Source organism: Saccopteryx leptura, chromosome 7 (assembly GCF_036850995.1).
Source record: "Saccopteryx leptura isolate mSacLep1 chromosome 7, mSacLep1_pri_phased_curated, whole genome shotgun sequence".
NCBI lineage: Eukaryota > Metazoa > Chordata > Mammalia > Chiroptera > Emballonuridae > Saccopteryx > Saccopteryx leptura.
In genome coordinates this window covers 113,673,710-113,691,434 of record NC_089509.1, presented here as the reverse complement: position 1 = coordinate 113,691,434, position 17,725 = coordinate 113,673,710, and the positions used below count along the sequence as shown (strand labels likewise).

Sequence of the window (17,725 nt, the reverse complement as noted above, 5' to 3'; positions counted from 1 at the left end):
CAGAGCCCAAAGGAGGACAGCAGTGGGCTCACACCGGTATGGGCTTGGCCGGGGGCCTCTGTGAGGGTGAAGGGAGCACCCCGTGAGCAGGTGCTTTATTTGCCAGTGTGTCCACTTTGGAAAGGATTGAGTTCTCTAAGATTTGCGGGAGCATCTCCCGGACCGCGAGGCGCCCTCTAGTGGTCACAGTGCTCCAAAGAAGGCGAGGAATTCAGGAAGGGACGTGGGACTTGTGACCACCCACCCCCTATACCCCAAACTCCTAGCTTCCTGGCATTTAAATCCTGGGTCTTAGGAGGACTCCGCCCACTGTCAAGAATCGGGCTGGCTTGCTTTTTGAACGATGAGGTGGAAAGAGCCAACGTCGGAGCCAGGAGTTCCAAATCAAATCCGTGTTCTGCCATTAGCAGCGCTGGGTCCGTTTGGTCACCCCGAGCCCTGCCATAGAGGGGGCGGCTCCACCTACTTTGGCAAGGCTGCTGTGAGCGGACGTGTTCTCTTTCAAGGTTCTGCCACAGAGCAGTGCTTAATAAGCCTCAGATTTGTATCACCGGAACTGGCCACGAGGCCGCCCTGCGATATGGTTCTGCTACGCTTTGAAGTAGAGACTGCTTTCAGGTGAACGTGGCTGTCACCCACCTTCCCCGGAGAGGCTGTGTCCTGGTCCTCAGTCTAGGGTAAAGGGGTTTGTTTAGATCCCAGGTTTGGAGGCCTCAGCCCTGGGTGCCTTTGCAGGTTTGCTTGGTTTTGGCTTGAAACCCAGGAACCCCCCTCTTGTGTGGTCAGTCTTGGAGACACGTCCTTTGAGAGTGGAAAGACTGTGACAGAGTATTATAAAAGGGATCTCTGAGACTCAGGCCATTTTATCTCGTTAAACATGTGCACATGTACAGAGCCTGACAGGTGGTGGTATAATGGACAGAGCACAGATCTGAGACGCCGAGGTCTCAGTTTCGAGTCCCACAGTCGCGGGCTTGAGCGCAGGCCTGCCATCTTGAGTGTGGGATCATCAACATGATCCCAAGGTCACTGGCTTGAGCCCAAAGGTTGCTGGCTTGAGCCTAAAGTCGCTGGCTTGAGCAAGGGGTCACTGGCTCAGCTCGAGCCCCCCGGTCAAGGCACATATAAGAAGCAATCAATGAACAACTAAAAGTGGCTCAGCTATGAGTTGATGCTTCTCCTCTCTCTCCCTTACTCTCCCTCTCAGAAAAACAAAAACAAAAAACAATGTGCATATATGCACAGGCGTATACCCCCATTCAATACCAAGTTAAATACTATATTTTTAAAAAGTACTTTTAAAAATATTTTATTTATTGATTGTAGAGGAGAGTGAGAAAGGGGGGAAGAGCAGGAAGCATCAACTCCAAGTTGTTTCGTAGTTGCTGTAGTTGCTTCCTAATTGCTTCCCGTATGTGCCTTGACCGGACAAGCCCAGGGTTACGAACCAGCAACATCAGCGTTCCAGGTCAGTGTTTTACCCACTGTGCCACGTCAGGCTAAATACTACCTTTTAAAAAAATCTTTAATGAACTTTTTATTTAGAAAGAAAAATGAAATGTAATGGGGTGACATTGATCAATAAGAGTACATAGGTTTCAGGTGAACGGGAGTTCCAAATCAGCACAACAAATGAGTGTGTTGTGTGCCCATCACCCAAAGATAAATCATTTTCCATCACCGTATATCTGTCCCTCTTTACCCCCTTCCCCCTGGTAACCACTTCACTTTTAATCTGTGTCCATGAGTCTCATTTTTATATCCCACCTGTGTGTGAAATCACATGGTTCTTAGCTTTTTCTGATTGACTCTTTTCACTCAGTATAATGTTCTCAAGGTCCATCTATGTTGTCGTAAACGGCAATGGGTCATCATTTCTTAACGCCGAGTAGTATCCCATTGTGTATATTTACCCCAGACAATAAAGTTGTGGAGATGTCACACAGGGCAGGACTGGGGGACTTTCAGGCCAAACTATTCCGGGGGTTCGCCCCATTGCAGAAACCTTGCTCCCAAAGGGCTCCTGCAAGGAACACCTCGAGAGAGCAAAGGGGAAGACCCATTCTGTATTCGACTAGACAGCAGTGAGGTTCTGTTTGGTTTTATTATCAATAGATATAAGGAATGATCAGTTCAAGTCAGAAGCAGTACAACTCCCATGTTAGAAATATTAGTACCCAAGAGCCCAGACGTGACCGGAGGCCCCTCGCCAATGGCTCCCGGCACCGCCGACCTACCGGGGCCTCCGCTCTCAGGCCTGCCTCAGCTTTCAGGCCTTATAACAGTCCCTGTAGGAGTCCTGCTACCAAGGTTCCTCCCAGCACCGAACTCTTCTGCTGTCAGCAAGGAGCCTGTTCCTAAAGGGTGGTGCTTATGTTCGCTGTGTCTCACGGCCGCCACAATGGGCCGGAAGGCTCTCAGTCCCATCTTTATCAGTTAGGAGGCAGGAAATCTGTCAAGAAAGACCTCTCTTCCGCTATTCGCAGGAAATACTGAAGGTAATGAAAAAATGTGCAAACCAGCCGTTACACCAGGGGCTTGCAAACTCAAATGCCCACCAGGACAAGAACCAGGCAGGGGCACATATGAGGAAAGTGTGGGAAAGGGTGAGCTGGGGGTGGAGAAGGGCTCACACGTGAGTGGGCTGGAATGACAGCTGGAATGGAGGTGAGGGCACGGCACACCCCACCCTCCACCCAGAAAAGAAGCTTTTGTACGTGCCTTCCCCCGGGTTTCAAATATTGGCAATGAACTCATCGGTTTTTAAAAACAGCAGAGGCTGCTGCCTGGTGACTTCTGCCTTAGACAATTTTCTAACTTAAGAAAAGTCCCTCCCGCCCTGGCCGGTTGGCTCAGTGGTAGAGCGTCGGCCTGGCGTGCAGAAGTCCCAGGTTCGATTCCCGGCCAGGGCACACAGGAGAAGCGCCCATTTGCTTCTCCACCCCTCTGCCGCGCTTTCCTCTCTGTCTCTCTCTTCCCCTCCCGCAGCCAAGGCTCCATTGGAGCAAAGATGGCCCGGGCGCTGGGGATGGCTCTGTGGCCTCTGCCTCAGGCGCTAGAGTGGCTCTGGTCGCTGCAGAGCGACGCCCAGGATGGGCAGAGCATCGCCCCCTGGTGGGCAGAGCGTTGCCCCCGGGTGGATCCCGGTCGGGCGCATGCGGGAGTCTGTCTGACTGTCTCTTCCTGTTTCCAGCTTCAGAAAAATGAAAAAAAAAAAGAAAGAAAAAAGAAAAATACAAAAAGAAAAGCCCCTCCCCCCCACCAAAATAATAAAATCCTAACCAAATCATGACAAAGAAATGAATGGCTACATATAAGAACATAGCAGCTTCAACAATACCAGTCCCTCTATTTTAAAACAAAATCAAGTCACTCGTTGAGTTCATTCTTGCGCAGGGGAAGTCATCTGGGTCCTTCTGTGGGTGAGCTGGCTTTGCATTATTGGAATGACACATGTCATCAACCCACCCCATGTAAGGTGTTATCCTACCTGCCCTCACACCAATAAGGATTAGCCCCCCTATTGCAGAAAATAAACTGAGGCATAGAGCAGAGGGGTCCTCCTTAACCACAGAGCCCCTCCACCACATGATGTCCCAGTCCACATGCGGGCACCATCACAGAGAGAGCAGAAATAGCTCAAGGCAGTTACGCAGCACCTGGCAGAATGCCGGGCAAACAGTAGGCACAACTGCATGTCCACGGAGTCAATCACGCGTGCATGCATGAATTGAGCTACTTCCTGTAGACAGTACTTCCTTCTAGGGAAAATCAGGAGCTGTCTTTGCCATTCCAAAGACTGAGCAGGCGAGGAAGGGAGGTGATGCAGAATTTCATCCCTGCGTGAACAGATAGGCTTCCCGGCTCTTAGGGGAACACCATTGACCCTGTCTGACTCATAGGTAGAGAAAAAAGGATTCAGGCACTCGGCACGTCTGGGCTGGGTTGGCTTTGACCTTGGGTTAGGACCTGAGATTAAGGGCACGTCCTATGTCTTGGTACTAATCCATAGCCTAACTTTCTATCTGTTTGTTGCCATGGACAGTTCCCAGCTTCCTTATTCTCAAAAGACTTGGCACAGAAAGTCGAGGTCAACACGAGGAAGAAAGAGGGCCCTTTCTTCTCACGGGTGTGCAGGGCTACTCCTGTCCTGGGCCTGCGGCACACAGAGCATCTTGCCTCTCCACCTCCCAGTCCCCAGGGGGCAGTGCAGGCTATATTCCGGCTTGCTCAGGAGCCAAGATCCCAGGAGGGTCAGGGCTCTCTGCTCTAAGGGGACTCTCCTAGAAGTTGACAGGGAGAAGAGACTGGCTCATCCAGAGTTTCTGGCCTTTTGAGTGGAACAATTCTGTGCTATTGGAGATTGTCCTACACAATGTGAGATGCCCACTAAGTGCCAGGGCCACCGCACAAAATGACCCTCCCAACACACACACACACCCACGCACGCACGCGTGTGCTTCCAGTGCTGCCCGGAGGGGTAGCCTGGCCCCTGGTTGAGTGACAGGTCCAAGGACTCCCCTCCCCCCCAATCTGATGACTTCCAGTCCAGAGATCTTTCCGGATGCTCCTGAAATGACGGATGCTCATGCGCACAACCACGGGATGGCACAGCACCGCAGAGCCTCCAAGTAGCCAACCATGTCTCCGTGGGACAGAGAAACCAAGGTACAGAGAGAAAGAACAACCTCACTGTGACCAGAGCGACCCAATGTGCGGTGGGGGCAAGTTTCCAGACGATACATTTTCCTAGGTCCGGCTTAGCTTGGTAAGTCCTGCTGCCTCGCTGGTGACTCCATGTGGCAGCCCCCTGGAAGCTGGGGCCTTTCCAGCGACCGCCATCCCAAGGTCAACAAGGAGGCCTGGGTCAGCCTGCAGAAGGAACCAGAGCCCAGCCTACAGGTTGGAGCTGGAGCAGCCGGGGGCTCGACTTCATCTGGAGTCTTCGGCGGGCTCAGCAGGCGTGTGGACAGCCCCATCGCAGGCTCCCGACCCCTTTCCCGGGTCCTCACAGTCTCCGTTGGGAAGTATGGCCGTCAGCGCCAGCCCGTCCTCGGGTTCCTGCGAGTTACCTGGAACAGGAGAGAGGGAATCAGCTCACCGTCGGGAGACAATCTGTGTGGGAGTGCATTAGCAATGACAGGGAGGACACTGGCCCTGGTGGTTTCTATTTAAAAAAAACACACACACACACAGATAACAAAATACACATCAAAAACCTTAAAAATGTACATACCCTTTGACCCAGCAATTCCACTTCTAGGATTTTATCCTAAGGAAGTAATTAGGAATAATTAGCGGAAGTGCTGCAGGCATCTTGCTACCAGACGAAGGATGGAACGACAGGAGGACAATCCCGCAGAGAGAAGGAAAGAGCTGGAGTCCCTGATGGGGTCGAGGAACCCACCCAGACCTTCTCTCGGGTGAGATAATGAACACCCTTGCTGCTTCCTCTAGTTTGAGTCACAGTGTCTTTACCTGAAACTGAAATCAGTTACATCGTAACTGAGTCAAAGTCCAACAAAGACACTGGATAAATTAACTGGCTCACCCACATAATTGGATTCAAGCCTTCAAAATGATGCCTGCAGTTCCATAGAACGAAACACACACGAAGATAAGCAATACTGGGGAACTTGGAAGATCTGTGGATTGTTTCAGTGTCGATCTCCCACTTGAGATATCACCCGATAGCTTTGCAAGATGTTACCACTGGGGGAAACCGGGAGAAGTATGTACAGGAGCTCTCTGTACGGTTTCTTACAAGTGCATGTGAATCTACAATTATCTAAAACAAAAAAAAAAAGATAAAAGATGTTGCTGATATAGTTATTGCCGTGAAATACAGCACCGTGATATTATTGATGAAGAAAGCAGACTCCAAAAATGCGTGTATAAATGTTTATATGTATGTACATATACTCCCATATTGTTATAGGTATTGTAAGTGCATATGTATAGTCTATTAGTGCAATTTGTTTCTCATACATTCACCATCTATAGGAGGTGAAGCAATTTGTAACATGCTACAGAGGGAAGTTATCAAAGATTTACATATTTTCCTTTGATTTTTTTTCCTTTAGTTTCCAGATACAACCAAAATGATAATGGAGAGGTCGAAGTTAACATTTTCCCAATTAAATATTTTAGATATCTGACACAGGTGATTTATATACTATATTGAGTAAATTTATTAAAATTTAAATAGCACAAGAAGATACAGATAGACAGATGGACAGAATGGTCCACCCTGAATATGGATGTGTATTTACCTTTGAGTGATGGATAGAATTGAATGACTTTTAAATATTTGTGTCCCTCCTGACCAGGCGGTGGTGCAGTGGATAGAGCATCGGACTGGGATGTGGAAGACCCAGGTTCAAGACCCTGGATTCGCCAGCTTGAGCACGGGCTCATCTGGTTTGAGCAAAGCTCACCAGCTTGGACCCAAAGTTGCTGGCTCAAGCAAGGGGTTACTTGGTCAGCTGAAGGCCCGCGGTCAAGACACATATGAGAAAGCAATCAATGAACAACTAAGGTGTCACAACAAAAAACTGGTAATTGATGCTTTTCATCTCTCTCTGTTCCTGTCTGTCTGTCCCTGTCTATCTATCTCTCTGATTCTCTCTCTGTCCTGTAAAAAAAAAAAAAAAAAAAAATCTGTGTCCCTTTGTGGAGTTTTCGACTGTGACAGGCAGAATTCTAAAATGGCCTCAGAAACCCCCACCCGTGGTGTGCTCACCCTGCACAGCCCCCTCCTGCGTGGGTGAGATCTGTGGGTGTGATAAGCTAGTCACCCCCTTGATGTGGGCACTTTCTATGACAAAGGTGACAAAGCATCACTCCTGCGATTTAGTGAAGTCGTAGAAGCCCAGAGAGTCCCCAGCAACTGAAGGAGCATCAGCCTGTGAGAGGAGGGACCTGGGGGCTGGGAGCTGACAGCCAACCAGAAGGCAGGGACCTCAGTCCTCCAGTGACAAGCAAAAGAACTCGGCCCACAACCACGTGAGCTTGAAGGAGGACCCAGGCTCCAGCAGGGAACGCAGCCTGCGACCTGGCGGCAGCTTTGGGTGGCACTGATGAGCCAGCCCAGCCAAGCTGCGCTCAGACTCCTGACCCTCGCAAAGTGTGAGGAATGAACAGGTGTTGTTGTAAGCCGCAAATGAGTTTGCGGTAAGTTGCAATAGAAGACTAATAACATCAACTAATGATCTCTTTTAAAAAGAGACACCATGAAAGTTCATTTTACAGCACTGCTCACTGTTTCTGTAATGAAGCTGTACTGTTCAGAACACTTTGGGGAATCATGGATATTCAACTGGTTACAAGCTGCTCCCCTGAACACAGTCACATGTCCTATAGCAACATTTCGGTCAATGACGGGCGCATATACAATGGTGGTCCCATGAGATAATAATGGAGCTAAGAACTCCCAGGGCCTGGTGGCAATGCTGGTGTGAACAAACCCACCGGCTGCCAGTCATATCAAGGTGCAGCCCATAAAAGTATGAACAGTACCTAAGACTCGACAATGTTAATAGACGACTCTGCTACTGGTTTATGTTTTCTACACTGCTTATATGTGATTTTAGAGTGTACGCTTTCTACCTGTACCGTTTGCTCTTGATTTAATCCTGTGTCGTTTTTACGGCAATGTGCTACACAGGCTCGGAGCACAGGAGTAACAGGCTCTCCCACACAGCCTGGGCGTGCAGCGGGCTAGGCCGTCCGGGTGTGCGTGAGTGCACTCCGTGATGTTCGCACAGCGACAGAATCACCTAAGATGCATTTCTCCGAACGTGTCCTCCTGGTTAAGCAGCAGATGATGGGAAGTCCCGTCTGGATCACAGCACACTCAGCCGACAGAGTGCCTCGTGCACCTCACTGTCTTTCCCTTTTCCTTCTCCCTTGCCTTAGAAATGGCTCCCGGGCTGACAGGCTCCTTCCTCTCCGTTCCAGCACATCTCCCTTGGGTCCAGAATGCTCCTTGTCCCTCTCGGGACTACTTAGCCCCCTCCCAGCGGGGCCCTGCCTCTGGCGGCTCCCTGCTCCTCCAGTCCCGCCACGTCTCTGAACACACCCCTGGTCCGTCCCCACACCCTTGCTCAGAAATCGCCAGTGGCTCACTGGCTCTGAGACTTGGGTCCGGGGTCCCCGTCTGGTCCCGACTCTCTGCTTCAGCCCCAGCCCTCACCTGTCTCCTTCTGCACCTCAGCCCTGGCGCTCTTCACAGGGGTCCCTTTTCTGAGCATGACATCATGCCGTCAAGCCTTTGTTTATGATGCCCCCTCTTTAAATATTCCCATTTCTAAGAAATGTCCCTCACCTCCACTCAAATGTCATTTGCTCCGTGAGACCACGCACCTGGCCCACGCCTGCAGAGCAGCTCTGCCCACACTGCTCTCACTAGGCGGGACTCCTGCGGCGAGAGCTCTGTTGGTTGCCTCTGTGTGCTGGCTTCTTGGTGGCGGGGCCCCTCATACTGTACCCATGGCTAGTGCCCCACGGATGTCAGTCCTCTCTCTCCCTAATGTCCCTATGTGCATGTGACCACTCCTATAATCCCAAGAACCCGGTCCTCAGATCCCAGGAGGTCAGGAAAGCGACACACTCACCGTGAGCTGGGCGACTGGGGGAGGTGGCATACGGGTCCTTTCCCCGGCTCCAGGGACCCCAGGAGAAGCACGCCAACAAGGCCGGGAGGCTAGGTCTCTCCCAGGCTCCTTCCGCTAGAAGGAGCACAAAGTCCCAGAGACAGCAGGTCAGAGGGTGCTAGACGTGGCACAGACGTTCTGTTCAGCAAACCAAGAGCTTTAACTGTCAACTGCCCTAGTTTCAACTGTCTGATTAAAAACAAAGATTCTGATTTGCAAAATGAGGTAGAGTTTTTGTGCTTAAGAAAAAAAAAAAGAACAGAATTGATTCATTTCATCCTCACAAAAACCATAGGGTGTAGGTTTTTCCCATCTCCCTCTCCCTCGCCTCCATTTAGCAGCTTCATGATTCTACCCTAGACGTGGCTCCCGGGCCATGCTGGGGAAACGATGGTGACCAGAATGACATGGAGCCCTGAACTGTGGTGGCTCAGTGGTAGAGCGTCGGCCTGGCGTGTGGAAGTTCCGGGTTCAATTCCTGGCCAGGGCACACAGGAGAGGTGCCCATCTGCTTCTCCACCCCTCCCCCTCTCCTTCCTCTCTATCTCTCTCTTCCCCTCCCACAGCCAAGGCTCCATTGGAGTAAAGTTGGCCCGGGCACTGAGGATGGCTCCATGGCCTCTACCTCAGGTGCTAGAATGGTTCCGCCAACACCCCAGATGGGCAGATCACTGCCCCCTGTTGGGCATGCCGGGTGGATCCCTGTCCGGCACTTGCAGGAGTCTGTCTGACTGCCTCCCCGCTTCTAACTTCGGAAAAATATGAGGGGAAAAAAAAGAAAAAAAGAATGACACGAAATGAATTACAATTACAAAGCACCAAAGAAAATACTCAAGGAATGGTAATTCCCCCTGATTTTTAGTTCAAACTATTTCTTAATATGAATAGACTTCATCTTTTCTGATAATCACGCACAAAACACTCATAGGCTGATTCTCGTTTCCTTATTATAGTACCACCGAAGTCACTGGGGACCACCTGAGAGCCCCCACCATCAGAATTAGGTTGCTCCAGCAGTTGTTTTTTTAAAGACTCCGGGCAGTAAAACACAGAAAATCCTCATTCATTTTTCTTTACTCGGGGCTTATGCACTCTTAATTTGTCCCCAGTTCTAACAAGACCAGATTCTTAGTTTTTCAACACAAAGGCAGCTAGCTGGATTAGGCATAAACTGGGTAAAAGGGCATGCCAAGAGGCAGCCAACCTAAAAGTATATGAATATCTACGAAGCAGTAAGGAAGGAAATTGGGAGACATTAAAAAGCTGGATGCAATTGCTAGCAAAACCTCAGCAATAGGAACGTCTGGTGGTGCCCACCGCAAAATCCCAGAAGAAATGAATGCAGGAGTTAAGAATTACACTCGTGGCCCTGGCTGGTTGGCTCAGCGGTAGAGCGTCGGCCTGGCGTGCGGGGGACCCGGGTTCAATTCCCAGCCAGGGCACACAGGAGAGGCGCCCATTTGCTTCTCCACCCCCCCCCTTCCTCTCTGTCTCTCTCTTCCCCTCCCGCAGCCAAGGCTCCATTGGAGCAAAGATGGCCCGGGCGCTGGGGATGGCTCCTTGGCCTCTGCCCCAGGCGCTAGAGTGGCTCTGGTAGCGGCAGAGCGTCGGCCCTGGTGGGCGTGCCGGGTGGATCCCGGTCAGGCACATGCGGGGGTCTGTCTGACTGTCTCTCCCCGTTTCCAGCTTCAGAAAAATACAAAAAAAGAAAAAAAGAATTACACTTGTGACCTTTCGTCCATATTATTTAGTGTGTTTTTATAAAAGTAGGAATGAGTTTAAGGTAGCAGAGATTGATTCAGTGTTTACAAAGAGGCAAGGATTCTGCGTGCTAGGCAGGTGCCCGGAAATGAGATTATGATTCAACTCATAAGGGAAAGTGACAGAACCCTGTGGTAAGAGATTAGAGAGCAGAGGTAGGTTTTGAAATTTCACTTTTGAATTTGCAAAGGAGTGTGTGTGTGTGTGTGTGTGTGTGTGGGGGTGTTAAGGAAGGCTTCCTGGAGGAGTAAATCCCTGTCTGAATGATGAGATGGGGTTGGGCAGGTGAAGGGAAGGAATGAAAGAAAAGGCTTTTCATTCCAGGCAACTGCATTGTGTGTACAAAAGCTTAGGAGGCCAGAGCAGGCTTGGCTCTGGGGAATTAAAAGCTAGTCCCTGGGAACGGGGAGCGCTAAGAAACTATGGGCCCAGGGAGTTTTCTAGACACCACCAGTTCATGAAGGGGGGGGGGGGTTGAAAATATTTTCACATGGGGCCAAGACAGTGAGTGAATAGTCTGGCATCAACAATCAGAATGACAATCCACCTCCGGACATCCCCCATGACTTTCAGGGTACAGGTTGTGGAGTTTCATATTTAGCAGGATTCCTCACATACACAGCAGAATGGGCTTGTGTGCAGGGAGGGGCGGGGATGGTTAGGGCAGGCTCCACAGCCGAGATGGATGGCCTTCACCCAGGCAGGCCAGGCTGACAGGTGGTAGGTCTTAGACATCAAAGGACCAGGTCTCTTTGCTGGACAAGGCCCTCTGCAAGTCTGGTATCTCTGGGTTGCTGATTAACACGGCAGTGCCCAGGGACAGAGCACAGCCTCTGTCTTCATAAGAAGGCTTGGCAGAGGCTGGAGGGCAGGCTCGGGGGCTTGGAGAAAAGGGGGGCCGGGCGTGGAGGGAGCAGGGCTGCAGGAGAACGTCCCCGCAACGCCTGGCTTTGCCGGATGGGCTGTGCTTCACGTCGTATTTTAATCCGAGGGCACTGGAAAGCTCCTGGAAGACCTTATGTACGGGATGGGGAAGATTCCCACCCTTCTGAGGATGGCAGCAGAAAAAGACCCCCACTTTCCTACCCACACTTCAGGGGAGGGTGCAAGGAAGGGAGGGAGGTGCAGCAGTTGCACAAACAGGGTGGGTGGCTAAGAGGGACTAGAAAATTCTGCGCCTTCGGTCAGTCCCTCACACCCTTTCCCCACCCCTCCAAGTCCCGCATCTGTTCCTCGCCCTCTTCCTATGACCCAGCGGCGCCCACACACTGAGTCTCCCGCATCTTCGGTTTCCTAGCAACGCAGCGTCCTAGGAGCTCCTGGCACCGCCAACTCCCTCCCCCCGACCCGGGTTCGGTCCTCATCCCGCCGTGAAACTTGTGAAACCTAAAGCTTTCTTACCTCCCCCTACCTCCTTCCCACCAGCTCCCAGATCTGCGACCAGCCCAGGACAAGCCTGTCCCTCCACCGATCCCCCTGTCTTCTGGCTCTCCTGAGCTCGTCTCCCACGCATTCAGGATCGTCCCTGGATAGACCCAACCCCTGGCGCGGGGTCTGCTCTGCGGAAGCTGGGAGGGTCAAAGCTCAGGACAATCCTTCGTGGGGCCTCGGTTTACCTCGGTGGACCAAAAGGGAGCTGGCCTAAAGAGTGGCAACTGCCCCCACTGCCACCCGCCCGCGCCCTCCCGGGCCTCACGCCCCCTCACCTGGTCGCGCGGCCCTAGCGGCTTGCAGGGCCCTGCTGGCGGCCGTCTGGACGGCCAGGCTGGAGGCGGGGTGGCCCGGGCAGTAGACGGCCGCCTGCACCGGGCCCCCTGCCTGGCGGCCGAACACCGTGCGCAGCAGCGTCTCCAGGAGCCGCAGCTCCGGCGCCACCGCGTCCTCGGGCGCGGCCTCAGTCACCAGCACCCCGACCAGCGCGGCGCCCGACACCCGTCGGTCGCGCACGTCCCGCAGCATCTCCCGCAAGCGGCGCCGTGGCTCTCGGGCGGCCAGCGACTCCGCGCGGCACAGCGCGAGGACGAGCGGCGAGCGGATCGCGCGCGCCCCCGCCGGCCCCGGCGCCCACCGCGCCCCTGGCGCCCGGGTCTCGGCGCCCTCGGCCCCCGCGGCGCCCGGCTTGCCCGCCGCGGGCTCCGGCGGGAACAGCGCGCGCGCGAAGTCCCGCAGCAGCGCGCGGCTCTGCTCACGCTCCCACAGCTCGCCCACCAGCAGCACCTGCCCGCGCCCACCCGCCGCCTCCACGAGCGCCCGGAAGGGGGGCTCCGCCGGGAGCGCGGGCCGCGCCGCCAGCGCCTCCAGCTCGCGCTCCATGCTCGCCGCCCGCCCTCTGCGGGCGCCGCTGGGGCCTCTCCGAGCTGTGGTGCCCGGCCCGGGAGGACACGCCCCCGAGGGCTGTGCCGGCCCGACCCCCAGCCGGCGGACCAGCCGTCAGCGCTGCAGCTGGGCAGCGGGCAGAGGGCAGGGGGCAGGGGGCAGGGGGCAGGGGCTTTCTCCCCAGCCCTCCAAGGGAGGCGCCTCCTGCAGTGCATGCGGCAGACCAGGGTGGGTTGGAGGGTGGGGGTCTGAGCCGTGTGTTCGCTTGCCCATCCCTCCTTCCCTCCCTCCCTCCCTCCATCCATCCATCCATCCACCCACTCTCCCATCCATCCAACAAATACTTATTGAGCACCTACTAGGTGCGGGGCAGCAAAACGGGGAGGAACCCAGAAAATTATCATGTGAACAAATATACCCTCACAAGTTAGATCGTTTTGAGACCCGGAGCAGATATGTCTGAGGAGTCCACATGGTTTTGGGACAGGAATTCTAGAGTCAGGGCCCAGCCCTAGCTGTGCTGCTTTGAGGTGGTGGCGGTGGGCACCAGAGAAGGGGGTAAGGAGGTGAGAAAAACCAGGAACCAGGGGTTTCTTCTATTACTTCTGCCACTTAACTCACCTTTTGGGCCATTAGCATTTATTTCAACAAACCCTTGTTACAGGCAGGGCACTGCCCTTGGCACTAGGGGTATAAACCAAAAACTCCGAGGGTCCTGCTGCGGGTGGAGCAGAATGTCTAGGGGCGGAAGTGGGGCACTGATGGTGCTCTGATCTCTGTCCGGGGAAGAAAGGGGGCAGGAGGGTGTCAGTAGGCCAAGTCAGAAGCAGGAATGCATTTCCTTTAGTGCTGAAGGTCTAGATCAGCTTTGGCAACAAAGCATTGTGATGACGGAAGTGTTTCATATTATCGGCAGTAGCCACTCGGAAGTGTTTCATATTATCTGCAGTAGCCACTAGCCGCGTGTGGCTGTTGCTGAGCGCTTGAAATCTGGCTAGTGCACCAGAGAAACTAAGTTTACCCTTCTATTTCACTTAAATTGAATGTAAATTACTTGCACGTGGTTAGTGGCTGCGGCACTGGACAGTGACCGTCAAGGCGCTTCACTTCCCCTCTATTACACAGTAGAGACAAAGGCCCTTGAGGTCAAGAACATACTAGCCTGACCAGGCAGTGGTGCAGTGGATAGAGTGTTGGACTGGGATGCAGAGGACCCAGGTTCGAGACCCCGAGGTCGCCAGCTTGAGCACGGGCTCAACTGCTTTGAGCAAAAGCCCACCAGCTTGAACCCAAGGTCGCTGGCCCCAGCAAGGGGTTACTCAGTCTGCTGAAGGCCCGCAGTCAAGGCACATATGAGAAAGCAATCAATGAACAACTAAGGTGTTGCAACGCGCAATGAAAAACTGATGATTGATGCTTCTCATCTCTCTCCATTCTTGTCTGTCTGTCCCTGTCTATCCTTCTCTCTGACTCATTCTCTGTCTCTGTAAAAAAAAAAAAAAAAAAAAAAAAAGAACATACTAATACTCAGCTCTGACCTTCACCCCATAACCCCCATCCTGCACTTCTAGTTACCTGGTCTCCTACTCCCTGTCATTATGCTGAGCCACCTCCTCTTGGAGAGTCTGTCTGTCCATTCAATAAAACAAACCTTTTTTGAGCACCTACTGTGCGCATGCAGTGAGGATTCAAAGATGCACAAGCAGCCCTGCCTTAAGTGTCCTGATCATCCAGAGGGTGTTTTAGCCAATGTTTGGAGGGAAGAGCTCTGTCTTTGCTGGGGTTCTAGTTAATATGACCTCTGGCCTCTGTGGACAGACTGCCTGGGGCAGAGATCCAGAGGCTTAGGTGGGTAAAGTCCAGGATTTGCAGCGGGAAGCCCTGGGCTGGATCAGGGTTGGGTTCCAGCACCAGCTCAGAGATTCAGCCGCTCGGCCTGTATTTGTTGAGGATCGCATCTGTATTCCAGGCAGCTGGGTAGCAGAGGGCTGGCGGAGGAACAGAAGCCGGGTTGGCTTGAGACTTCCTAACTGCAACACTGGGTTTAAGAAGATAGTTGAATGATATTTTTAAAGAATCAAAGAGAAGGAACTTTGAACCTGGGTTTTTGATTTCTAGCTAAATTAGAATCAGCAAGTTTAGCACATAGAGCCCTTCTTTGAAAACACTGTTAGAGGAAGCGTTCCAACTTGAAGAGAAATAACTACTTTGCAGGCGTGTTCAACAATAGCGAGTAGGAAGGGCTAAATCACTTGTTTAAGTAATGCTTGTCTAAGGAAATGGTTCAGGGCAGTGCCAGCAAAGCACAGCCTGGCTGGCACAAGCTGAGAGGGTGGCAGAGCCACGGGACTCCTACCAAGCCAGTGGGAAGGAAAGTGACCCCGTTGAAGTTCCCTCTTTGAAGAAGAGAGGAAGACCCAGTGGCTAACTAGGCAAGGAAGCCTCAGGGGTGCTGCCATTTTTGCGCTTTCTCACAAGGCTTGTCGAAAACCCACACATTCTGCCTTTTTGTTCTCTGACTCCAAATCTCCAGGTTAACAATTCCAAACTTTCCAGTGCTGGGATGGAGGGTGGATCAGAGAGGGGGTGGGTGTCAAACAAAGGTCAGAGTCCAGGGCCAGTGACATTTATCTTTACCGGCCTTATTTACATAGTGAAGGCTCAGGTATTAAATTAACAGGAAACTACAAAGACCTTAAATAAAAGTCTGTACGCCAAGAATATGCCTTCCTCCTTTCTGTCCATGCCTTCGAGCATGTCATAAAACAAATACTGTAGGCTTTTTCTGACTTCTGTGGTTTCCAGCATAGCTATAAAGCGCAACTAGGACTTCTGAGACAATTTGCTTCTTATCACTCAAGCAGAACTCGGTAGGAGAAGTGCTGACTTGGCTGGCTCTCCTTCTAGGGGGCAGGCCCTCGCCTTTCCCACCCCGCCCCTCCGTCTCCCCCTCCCCCAGGTGCATTACCTTTATCTTTCTTTCTCCTAAGCTCCAAGGGCCCTTCTTTTGCTTCTGTAATTTGTTCCCTGAACCTATTTCTTCTAGGGCTCACTTCTTAAAAAAAAGAAATAAAAGTGCTGATTTGGAAAACAAGGAATAATAATAACCTTGGTCTAGTTCAGGGGTAGTCAACCTTTTAATACCTACCGCCCACTTTTGTATCTCTGTTAGTAGTAAAATTTTCTAACCGCCCACCAGTTCCACAGTCATGGTGATTTGTAAAGTCGAGAAGTAACTTTACTTAATAAAATTTATAAAGCAGAGTTACAGCAAGTTAAAGCATATAATAATAATTACTTACCAAGTACTTTATGTCGGATTCTCGCTAAGTTTGGCAGAATAAATCTTTTTTTAAAATTAATTATTATTATTATTTTTTGTATTTTTCCGAAGCCAGAAACGGGGAGGCAGTCAGACAGACTCCCGCATGCGCCTGACCGGGATCCACCCGGCACGCCCACCAGGGGGCGATGCTCTGCCCATCTGGGGCGTCGCTCTGTTGCGACCAGAGCCACTCCAGCGCCTGGGGCAGAGGCCAAGGAGCCATCCCCAGCGCCCGGGCCATCTTTTGTTCCAATGGAGCCTCGGCTGCGGGAGGGGAAGAGAGAGACAGAGAGGAAGGAGAGGGGGAGGGGTGGAGAAGCAGATGGGCGCTTCTCCTGTGTGCCCTGGCTGGGAATCGAACCCGGGACTCCTGCACGCCAGACCGACGCTCTACCACTGAGCCAACCGGCCAGGGCCTGAATAAATCTTTATAAAACAACTTACTATAGTTAAATCTATCTTTTTATTTATACTTTGGCTGCTCTGTTACCGCTCACCATGAAAGCTGGAATGCCCACTAGTGGGCGGTAGGGACCAGGTTGACTACCACTGGTCTAGTTGCTAGTATCCCCTTTCTTCTCTTTTCTGCTTTTCTTTCATCCTATTCTCCTTCTTCCTTCTTCCATCTCCCACAACCTCTTTTCTCCCCATCCCTCCTCCTCCCCTTCTCCTTCTTTCTTTCTCTTCTCTTTCCCTGTCCCCACCTTTGACATTTTCCCCTTCCATCACTCTTTCTTTTCTTTTTTCTTTCCTCTCTCCACACTCTCTCTTCTTCCCTAAGACATTTTTTTCTGGGAGCTAGAAAAGAGGTAGGATTTGGAGAGACTATATGGGCTTCCTGGGGAGCCAGACAGGGGGAGAAAGCTCTTAAATGTGAGGAAGACCAGCCCTAGCCGGTTGTCTCAGCGGTAGAGTGTCGGCCCGGCATGTGGAAGTCCCAGGTTCGATTTCCAGTCAGGGCACACAGGAGAAGCACCCATCTGCTTCTCCACTCTTCCCCCTCTCCTTCTTCTCTGTTTCTCTCTTCCCCTTTGTAGCTAAGGGTTCATTGGAGCAAAGTTGGCCCGGGCGCTGAGAACGGCTCTCTGGCCTCTGCCTCAGGCACTAGAATGGCTCTGATAGCAGTGGAGCAACGGCCCAGATGGGCTGAGCATCGCCCCCTGGTGGGCATGCCGGGTAGATCCCAGTTGGGCACATGCAGAAGTCTGTCTGTCTGCCTTCCCCCAGCCCTGCTTCTCACTTCTGAAAAATACAAAAAAAAAAAAAAAAAAAAAAGGCGAGGAAGACCCTGGAGGGGAAGGAGACGGAGGGACCCATAGAAGAATGAGGCTGGGGTGGGGAGGTGTGGCAGCATGTTTTAATCCGACTCTGAGGAGAGACTGTGAGCTGCACGGTGAAGCAGCCCTGACATGAGGGAAATTAACAGGAGAAAAACAAATTTAATTACATATGTACAGGAACCCCCAAAAAGATGAGACTCAAAGGCAATTGAGGCCCTGGCCGGTTGGCTCAGTGGTAGAGCGTCAGCCTGGCGTGCAGAAGTCCCAGGTTCGATTCCCGGCCAGGGCACACAGAAGAAGAGCCCATCTGCTTCTCCACCCCTCCCCCTCTCCTTCCTCTCTGTCTCTCTCTTCCCCTCCCGCAGCCGAGGCTCCATTGGAGCAAAAGA

General features: G+C 52.2%; 1 protein-coding gene across 2 annotated transcripts; it reads right to left on the bottom strand.

The window, feature by feature from the left end:
• Nucleotides 1–1,519: 1,519 nt before the first annotated feature.
• C7H2orf72 (chromosome 7 C2orf72 homolog) lies at nucleotides 1,520–12,773 on the bottom strand. 2 transcript variants are annotated; one of them, XM_066345618.1, is made up of 3 exons: nucleotides 12,122–12,772; nucleotides 8,616–8,729; nucleotides 1,520–5,072 (listed from the first exon to the last, which is right to left on the bottom strand). In XM_066345618.1, exons 1-3 carry the CDS (start codon nucleotides 12,726–12,728, stop codon nucleotides 4,933–4,935), a joined length of 861 nt encoding a protein of 286 aa, XP_066201715.1. In that variant the 5' UTR covers nucleotides 12,729–12,772; the 3' UTR covers nucleotides 1,520–4,932. The 2 variants fall into 2 exon arrangements, with proteins under 2 accessions (XP_066201715.1, XP_066201716.1); XM_066345619.1 differs by lacking the exon at nucleotides 1,520–5,072 and adding an exon at nucleotides 5,238–5,272 and having other exon boundaries at nucleotides 12,122–12,773.
• Between the last annotated feature and the right edge of the window lie 4,952 nt (nucleotides 12,774–17,725).

What these genes read in the sequence shown, in the direction of transcription:
- C7H2orf72 (XM_066345618.1), bottom strand. Translation starts at nt 12,728, where the DNA reads ATGGAGCGCGAGCTGGAGGCGCTGGCGGCGCGGCCCGCGCTCCCGGCG. An exon ending in CGCTAGGGCCGCGCGACCAG is followed by an intron (nt 8,730 to 12,121) that starts GTGAGGGGGCGT and finishes TGCTCCTTCTAG; the next exon opens with CGGAAGGAGCCTGGGAGAGA. An exon ending in CCCCAGTCGCCCAGCTCACG is followed by an intron (nt 5,073 to 8,615) that starts GTGAGTGTGTCG and finishes CTCCTGTTCCAG; the next exon opens with GTAACTCGCAGGAACCCGAG.